This window comes from Vombatus ursinus, unplaced genomic scaffold (assembly GCF_900497805.2).
Source record: "Vombatus ursinus unplaced genomic scaffold, bare-nosed wombat genome assembly UNPS02014175.1, whole genome shotgun sequence".
Classification (NCBI taxonomy): Eukaryota; Metazoa; Chordata; class Mammalia; order Diprotodontia; family Vombatidae; genus Vombatus; species Vombatus ursinus.
In genome coordinates, this window is record NW_020953953.1 from 425,260 (window position 1) to 435,208 (window position 9,949).

A 9,949-nucleotide genomic window follows, 5' to 3' on the forward strand; every position below is an offset into this window, starting at 1 on the left:
TCAAGGTAATGAAGAGAAAATGGCCTTCAGCTTGAGTTCAGACCTCAATGGGCATCAGAAAAGTTATACTGGCAAAAAGCTTTATATATTTAATGAAGGAAGAAAGGCCTTCAGCTGGAATTCTAAAATCATTAGCCATCAGAAAATTTGCCCTGGAAAGAATCCTTGTGAATGTAATGAAGTTGTAGCTACCTTAACCCATCACTCAGCTCTTCCTCATCATCCTGGATTTCATACTGGAATGAAAACACATGCATGTAATCAGTGTGGGAAGACCTTTCGTTTAAAATCAGATCTAGTTAAACATCAGAAGATTCATACTGGAGAGAAGCCTTATAAATGTAATGAATGTGGAAAGGCCTTCAGCTATAGATCACGTCTTATTAGCCATCAGAGAATTCACACTGGAGAGAAACCTTATAAATGTAATGAATGTGGAAAGGCCTTCTGCTACAAATCAGCCCTTATTGGTCATCAGAGAATTCACACAGGAGAGAAACCTTATGAATGTAAACAATGTGGAAATGCTTTCCGATGGAGCATCAGTCTTGCTATACATGAGAGAATTCACACTGGAGAGAAACCTTATGAATGTAATCAATGTGGAAAGACTTTCCACCAGAGCTGCAATCTTGCTGTACATCAGAGAATTCATACTGGAAAGAAACCTTATGAATGTAATCAATGTGGGAAGGCCTTCTGCTCCAGATCAAACTTTTTGCTCCATCAGAGAACTCACACTGGAGAGAAACCTTATGCATGTAATCAATGTGGAAAGGCTTTCCAACAGAAGTGCAGTCTTGCTGCACATAAGAGAATTCATACTGGAGAGAAACCTTACAAATGTAATCAATGTGTAAAGGCCTTCTGCTCCAGATCAACCTTTTTGCAACACCAGAGAATTCACACTGGAGAGAAACCTTATGAATGTAAACAGTGTGGGAAAGCTTTCCAACGTAACTCTGACCTTGCTGCACATCAGAGAATTCACACTGGAGAGAAACCTTATGGATGTAATCAATGTGGAAAGGCTTTCAGATACCTCTCCAGTTTTGCTGCACATCGGAGAACTCACACTGGAGAGAAACCTTATGAATGTAATCAATGTGGAAAGACTTTCCGACAGAACTCCAATCTTATTGCACATCAGAGAATCCACACAAAAGAGAATCCTTATGAAGATAATCAATGTGGGAAGGCTTTCCAATGGAACTCCAGTCTTGCTACACATCAGAGAACCCACATTGCAGAGAAAACTTATGAATGTAATCAATGTGGAAAGATTTTCCGACAGAACTCCAATCTTATTGCACATCAGAGAATCCACACTGGAAAGAAACCTTATAAATGTAATGAATGTGGAAAGACTTTCCGAAAGAAGTCCCATCTTGCTGCCCATCAGACAATCCACACTGGAGAGAAACCTTATGAATGTAATCAATGTGGAAAGGCTTTTACAAGGAAGTCCGGTCTTGCTACACATCAGAGAACACACACTGGAGAGAAACCTTATGAATGTAATCAATGTGGAAAGGTTTTTAGATACAGCTCCAGTCTTGCTACACATCAGAGAATCCATACTGGAGAAAAACCTTTTGAATGTAATCGATGTGGAAAGGCTTTCACAAGAAAGTCCAGTCTTGATACACATCAGAGAATCCACACAAAAGAGAATCCTTATGACTGTAATCAATGTGGAAAGACTTTCCGACAGTACTCTAATCTTATTGCACATCAGAGAACCCACCTAAAAGAGAACCCTTATGAACATAATCAATTTTGAAAGGTTTTGTGATTAATTACAATCTGATTGAACATCAGAGAATCCACACTGCTGAATGTACTCTGTGTGGAAAGGCTCCAGTCTTGCTGAACATCTGAGAATCCATAGCACAGGGAAACTTCATAAGTGCCATGAATGTGCTGGAGCCTTTAGTTACCACTCTAAGTTTAATGAACATGACAGAATCCACAATGGAAAGAAACTTTAGAAATATAACCATTGTTGTAAAGCCTACAGGCAACAATCATCCCTTATTTTCCATCAGAGGATTCATATTAGATAGAAATCTTATCACTGTAATGAATGAGGAAGGGCATGGAAATGAAGTACAGAGCTTGTTTAACATCAGAATAATCATTCTGAGGAGAAGCCCTGTATAGATTCTATGTCAGAAGGCCTTCAGCCCAAGATCATCTCTTATTTTACAGAAGAGGATTTAGTGTGGAGAAAAGACTTAGAATGTTCTCAAAGGGGACGTGCTTTTCTCTGGAAGAGGGAGATCAGTAGACAACCATATTCATATTGGAATGAAGGCTTATAGAAGCAGTGTTTGTGGCAAGAGCTTCCTTCACCTAGAGCTCATATTTGACTGTACCATGGAGAAATCATACTCCAGATAAAAGTCTTGGATCTAATTAACAAGGGAAAGTCTTTTGCTGAAACACAGATTTCATTTCACCTCCCATGTGATAGACCTCATTAGAAATCCCAGATAGAATATTGTGCATAAAGTCCTATAAATGTAATGAATTTTTCTCTGAAATCCTGCTATTTGTCATTACTTTTCATTATTTTGTGGCATTCATATATTGTACCTCCTTCAGCCGTTCCCCAATTAATTGGTACTCACTTTTTCCCTATTGTTTGCTGGCACAAACAGTCCTCATATAAATGTTTTGGTATTTGTTGGAGATATTTCTGTCGTGCTTTCTTTAAGCATTTAGGTAGCCCAGCTGATAGAGTGTTGTGCTTGAAGCCACGTGACCTGAGTTCAAATTGAGTCTCTGAAACTTACTAACTGCATTATTACCCTGAACAAATCATTTAATCTATTCCTACCTGAGTTTCCCCATCTGTAAAATGGGAACAATAAGAGTACCTACCTGCTTGATGTGAACATCAGATAAGACAATATTTGTAAAATGAGAGCAAGACTTAGGTCGCTATGGAAATGCTAGCTTTATAAATGATTATCATTCCTTGGGTCCTAAGTGTAACAGTGAGGTCAGTATGCTTAAACATCTTGACAGTTTAGAGGCTTTTCTTTCAATTCAAATGGACATTCAGAACAGCGTAGATGAAGACAATACTTGTAAAGCATAGAACTCTGGGTTTGGAATCGGGAAGTTTTGGGTTCAAATCCTGACTGAAGTACTCTCTAGCTCTGTAACTCTGGACAAGGATCAACCTCTCCATGCCTTACTTTACTCATCTCTAAAATGAGATTGGCTCCAGCTTCTATAGTCCCTTCCAACTCTAAAGATGTGTTCTCCTCAAAAATACATTCATGTTTCTTTCCACAGCCTCTTCTAATATTCTAGGAAGGAGACCTAGCAAGACCAAATCTGAAACTATACTAGAAAGCAGTAGTCATCCAAAGTATTTTGTCCAGTGCTGCGCTTGCAGAGCCCAGGCAGGTCTGAACCAGGAGGTCATAGGCAGTAGATGACTTTCTTGTGCCCTAAATGATCCAGTCTTCTAAAAGCAAGAGAAGATACTGTTTTCTTTGGACTGGAATAAATGGCTCTGCTAAAGGTCTTTGAAATGGTTTAAATATCTTTTCCCTTTTAGCAGAAATGTACCTTCTTGGGGAGGGGGGGGTAGAGCCAATTTAGCAGGAATTCAACTGAATTCTCCCAAATTCACCTTCAAACAACTATAAAATAACACCTCAAAACAATTCTAGAGTGGTAGAACCAACAAAAATATGGGGTGAAACAATTTTCCAACCTAAGACAACTTAGAAGATCAGCAGGACAGGTCTGTCTCACTTGGGCAAAAGGGGCACACAGTCCAGTGCTGGCAGTGTCCAGGAAAGCCAGCAACAGGGTGCACCACAGCGAGACAGTGGGAAACCTTGAGCCCTGGCACAAATCAGAAACTGAGTCCCCTGGCCCTGACACAACAGACCAACAACACAGCAGGCCACCTGTGAGGCTTCGAGTCCCCAGTGCAGCAGGCAAGTGGCCAAGCTCATGCCAGAAGAAGCTTGAGGTAGTGCTCCCTCAATCCTAGGAGCAGGTTTCGACTTTAAAAGTCATAAAATAGTCTGGAAAAAAAATGAACGAAAACAGAACCTAACCCTAGAAAGATACTACAGTGATAGGGAAGGTAAAAACACAAACTGAGAAGAGGCCAACAATGTCAAAATGTCTGTATTTGAAACCTCATAGAAAAATGTGAATTGGTCTTAGGCCCAAAAAGAACTCCTGGTATTTTAAAAATCAAATAAGACAGGTATAATAAACATTGGGGGGAAAACGAGTGATACAAGAGAATCATGAAAAAAGAGTCAAAAGCTTAGTAAGGGTAGCACAAAAAAATGGAAAAAAGATGTACAAAAATTCACAGAAGAAAACCACTCCTTAAAAAGCAGAATTTGCCAAATGGAAATAGAGGTACAAAAGCTAACTGAAGATAATAATTCCTTAAAAACTAGAACTGGGCAAATGGAAGCTAATGACTCCATAAGTCATCAAGAATCAATCAAAACCAAAATAATGGAAAAAAAAAATAGAAGAAGATGTGAAATATCTCATTGGAAAAAACAACTAACTTGGAAAAGAGATCCAGGAGAGATAATTAAAGAATTATTGGGCTACCTGAAAGTCATAAACAGAAAAAAAAAAAAAAAAGGAACCTGGACAATATTTTTCAAGAAATTATCAAGGAAAACTGCCCTGATATTCTAGAACCAGAGGGTAAAATAGAAATTGAAAGAATCCACTGATCACCTCCTGAAAGAGATCCCCAAAGGAAAACTCCCAGAAATATTATAGCCAAATTCAAGAACTCCCAGGTCAAGAATAAAATATTGCAAGCAGCCAGAAAGAAACAATTCAAATATTGTGGAGAATGGGGCAGCTAGGTGGTGCAGTGGATAGAGGACCGGCCCTGGAGTCAGGAGGACCTGAGTTCAAATCTGGCCTCAGACACATAACACTCACTAGCTGTGTGACTCTGGGCAAGTCATTTAACCCCAATTGACTCACCAAGAAAACAAAAACAAAAACAAATTTTGTGGAGCCACAGTCAAATTACACAGGATTTAGCAGCTTCACATTAAAGGACTGAAGGATTTGGAATATGATATTTTGGAAGGCAAAGGAGCTAGGATTACAACCAAGTATCACCTACTCAGCAAAACTGAGCATAATCCTTTAGGGGAAAAATAGATATTCAGTGAAGTAGAGGACTTTCAAGCATTCCTGATGAAAAACTAGAGATGAACAGAAAATTTGATTACATTCAACAAAATGCAGTGGAAATATAGATTAAAAAATTGGAAATTAAATAATTAATCCTAAAGAATGAATTGATGAAAGATCAAATCATAGAAACAACCAATAATTTCATTGAAGAGAATCACAACAATGAGACAACATATAAAAATTTATGGGACACAGTCAAAACAGTACTTAGGGGGAAATTTTTAACTCTAAACTCTTATATCAGTAAAAGAGAGACAGAGCAGATCAATTAATTGGGCATGAAACTTTAAAAAAACCTAGAAAGAACAAATGAAAAATCCCCAATTAAACTAAACTGAAAATCCTAAAAATCAAAGGAGAAATTAATAAAATTAAAAATAAGAAAACCATTGAACTAATAAGTAAAACTAGAAGCTGGTTTTATATATACAAAAAACTCACAACAATAAAACAGATAAACCTTTGGTTAATTTGATTTAAAAAATAAAAAAAGATAACCAAATTACCAGTATAAAAAAAAATGAAGTGTATGAATTCATCACTAGTGAAGAGAAAATTAAAGAATTAGAAGCTATTTTGCCAAATTATATGCCAACAAATCTAACAATCTAAGCAAAATGGCTGAACGTTTACAAAAATATAATTTGCCCACATTAACAGAAGATGAAATAGAATATTTAAATAACCCAATATTAGGAAAAAACTTGAGCAGGCCATCAATGAATTCCCTAAGAAAAAATCCCCAGGGCCAGATGGATTCACAAGTAAATGCTAACATTTAAAGAATAATTAATTCCAATACAATATAAACCATTTGGAAAAATAGGTGAAGGAGTATTACCAAATTCCTTTTATGACACAAATATGATTTTGAGACCTAAACCAGGAAGAACAAAAACAGAGAAAGAAGCTTATATGCCAGTTTCCCTAAGGAATATTGATACAAACATTTTAAATAAAATACTAGCAAGGAGATTACAGTAATATATCGCAAGGATCATAAACTATTATTAGGTGGGATTTATGCCAGTAATGCAGGGTGAGTTAGATACTGGGAAAACGTTCAACATAATTGACTACATCAATAAGAAAACCAACAGAAGTCATATGATTATCTCAATAAATGAAGAAAAAACCTTTGACAAAATATAATACCCATTCCCATTTAAATTTTTTAAATTTACTTTACTTTTGATTTATAGAATAAAGCAAGCATTTCCATAACAGTATAATTTTTAAAAATGATTGCACATGAAACTACAAATCTATCGTGTACAATTTGCTACTCCTTTGAAATATATAATAAAACTCATTCCTATTAAAAACCCTCGAAAGCATAGGAATTAATGGAGCTTTCATTAAAATGATAAGTATTACCTATCTAAAACCATCAGCAAACATCATCTGTAATGGGGATAAGCTAGAAGCCTTCCCAATAAAATCAGAAGGGAAGCAAGGATGCCCATTATCACCACTATTATTGAATATTGTACTAGAAATGTTAGTTACAGCAATAAGAGAAGTAAGAGAAATTGAAGGAATTAGGACAGGCAATGAGGAAACAAAGTTATCATTCTTTGCACATGATATGATGGTATACTTAGAGAATCCTAGAGAATCACCTAAAAAACTAGTTTAAATAATTCACTACTTCAGCAAAGTGGTATAAATAAAACATACCCATATAAATTATCACTATTTCTATATATCACCAACAAAGCCAAGGAGCAAGAGATAGAGAAATTTCATTTAAAATGACTATAGACAATATAAATACTTGGGAGTCTACCTGCCAAGACAAACCCAGGAATTAGTTATCCCTACCATATCATGACTTTCCCCAATGAGGTTTCCATATATTGTAGGTAGGCAAAAGAAATTAAATGAGAATTTTTGGGGAGTTTTAGAGAAGCCACAGAAGGGAAGGCCAGCAGATGACACAGGGAAAGTTTAGAAACTCAGAAATGCGTAAAATATAGGTATAGTATTATATAATATCAACATATTTTATCTTTTAACATCATAAATATACAGTTTCTTTTTTAAAGTTAAAATAAGTAAAAAGTTAAATTTAGCGAAAAGAATGTGAAAACCAGCAGATGATACACAAAGGCTAGTATTTTTACTTAACATTGACTTACATACAGCCTATGACCAAATTCTTAACCCAACTTTTACAGTAAGGTATTGTAAACACAATGTACAAGAAAAAGAAAAAGAAAAAATTCAGGGCAGCTAGGTGGCACAGTGGGATAAAGCATCGACCCTGAAGTCAGCAGGACCTGAGTTCAAATTTGGCCTCAGACCAAACACTTGACGCTTACTAGCTGAGTGACCCTGGGCAAGTCACTTAACCCCAACTGCCTTTAAAAAAAAATAATTCAGACTTCTCTGGTAGGAAGGGAGGGTCACAAAATTTTACTCAGATTTTCCAGATCACAGGGTGGGGGTGGGGCCAGTGTCCCTAACCCCTACCACGTGGAAGGGATTACTGTAGCTACTCTGTGTCAGGCAGGTTCTTCTATGGATACAAAGTGTCCACCTGGGAAATAAAATAAACTCGTTTAAGGTGGGAGAAGACTACAGCAACTGTGTTCAGACAAGCTCTATACTTATAGATGGGAGGCACTTGGGAGGGAAGGCTCTGGCAGTGTCAGGGACCAGAAAAAGCTTGTTTTCAGAAGGTGAGATTTCAGCTGAGATGAGAGGGAAGCCACGAGGCCCAGGTGAGGGGGGAGGGCATGCCAAGCATGAGAGGCAGCCATTGGGAAGGCACAGGGTCAGGGACGGAGGGTCTGGTCAAGGATCAGCCAGGAGGCCAGTGCTCTTGAGTCAGAGAGGAGGTAGAGGGAATTAATATGTAAGAAAACTGAAAAGGGGGTTGGGGCTGGTCCTATGGTATCTGTGAAGGAAGGAAGGGAAGATAGGGGAGAGGGAGAGAGAAAGAGAGAGAGAAAGAAAGAGGATGCTTCCATCATTTAAAGATGGTGCACCGGATAGATTCAGAACTACAAAGGTCTGAGTTCAAATTTGGCTTCCAACACTTAGCTGTGTGACCCAAGCAAGTCACTTATCCCTATTTGACTCAGTTTCCTCAACTATAAAATGAGCTGGAGAAGGAAATGGCAAGGCACTCCAGTATCTTTGCCAAGAAAACTCCAAAGGGAGTCAGGAAGGGTCAGTCAGGATCAAGAAGACTGAACAGCAATGAAAGTAGTATCTTTATTAGTCAGCGATTGTTAACCTCCTGAGCCTTGCCGGCTTTAGTAGGATAAAGGGAAGGGGCTGAGCTCCTGGAACCTTCCCAGTCCTCCGAGTCTTCCTTGGTAATATGGGGCTGGGGGAGGTTCTGAAGGAGACATTCAGGGCCCCTGCAAGAGGCATCGGCTTATGAGGCCAAGAATGACCATGAGACAAAATGGAGTCGGGTTGGTTTTTCCCACCGTCCACTATGGACACTCTTCACAACAACCTGGGGGGGGGGGGTGCGTTTATTATCTTTATATGACAGTTGAGTAAACTGAGGCAAACAGAGGTGAAGTGACTTGCCCAGGGTCACCAAGACCTTCCCGTTCCAGGCCCCGAATCCGTCCCCTGAGTCACCAGACCCCTCTAACTAGGGAGACGTTTCCCCCTCCTTGGGGGAGTCCCCCTGCTCCCCCAAAAGAAGAGAGTCGTTGGAGTGTTTTCCAAAGGGCCCAGGAGGAAAGAACAGATCCCGTGCCTTCAACCAGTCAGCTGTTAGCCTCTGCCTCAGTTTCCTTCTCTGTAAGAATGGGTGATAACAGCCCCACTTCTCAGGGTCCTTTGGGGATCACTGGAGCAAGAAGCACACATTAGGCGCCTACTGTGTGCAGAAGGAGGGGCCCCGCCCTCCAGAACCTTACACTCTACAGGGGGGCGGCCCAGACCCGGACGCAGAAAGGAGGGTGGGGGGAGAACGCCCCCGACGCCGGGCCGGGCGGTGAATGACGTCACACACCCCCCACCCCGCCAGTGTTCCCATGGAACTACGAGGGGTCTGAGCACGTAGCCGTTGATGGCCCTGAATGCCGCGCTGTGACGTCACGTCCTGTCTCCGCCCCTCCTCCGGCGGCAGTCGCAGCCCCCAAGGGCATGCCGGGAATCTCGTGGTGCGCAGGCGCGGCTCGATCAAGGGACCAGAAGGGCGGTGGGGCTCTTCCTTCTTGAGCCGCGCTGGGTGAGTGGGGGAGGGGAGGGCGGGAAGGAGGAAGTCAGTGCGCAGGCGCGGCCCCGGCTCCCCGCCCGGCGGGGATGCCCCGCCCCTCTCCTTACGCACCCCCTCCCTCCGCACACACACCTTAGGACCCAGTTCGGGGTAGCGTGGCAGCGTCCCCAGAAGTTTGTGCGTGTGCGTGGGTCTGTGCGTGCGTGTGCAAGAGAGGGAGGGTGTGGGACCAGTGCGAGTGTGCAGGGGGTGTGACAGAGGGGAGGGGCTGCTGTGTCCTTGTAACCGCGTGTCTGAATTGTGTGTGATTGCACGTGTGTGTGCGTGCGTGTGCCCCGATGGGGGAGGGGCTGGCGAACGTGTGCTGCTGATGGTGCGCGCGTGCGCGTGCTTCGGTGGGGGAGGGGCTGCTGGGGGCTCCTCACCTGCTCCCCAGGCTGCCCCGTGCGCCTTCGGGGTGACACCACGCCTTGGGGACCCCCTCCCCGGCCCCAGCCTCCTTTACTGGAGGCCCTGCTGGAGGCAGGGAGGGCTCGGGATGACGTC

General features: G+C 41.3%; 1 protein-coding gene across 1 annotated transcript; it reads left to right on the forward strand.

The window, feature by feature from the left end:
- The first annotated feature begins 6 nt into the window (after nt 1-6).
- Nucleotides 7-2,546, forward strand: LOC114041532 (zinc finger protein 160-like). The gene has a single exon (XM_027860022.1). The coding sequence runs from the start codon at nt 20-22 to the stop codon at nt 1,781-1,783; it is 1,764 nt and encodes a 587-aa protein (XP_027715823.1). The 5' UTR covers nt 7-19; the 3' UTR covers nt 1,784-2,546.
- Nucleotides 2,547-9,949: the final 7,403 nt, after the last annotated feature.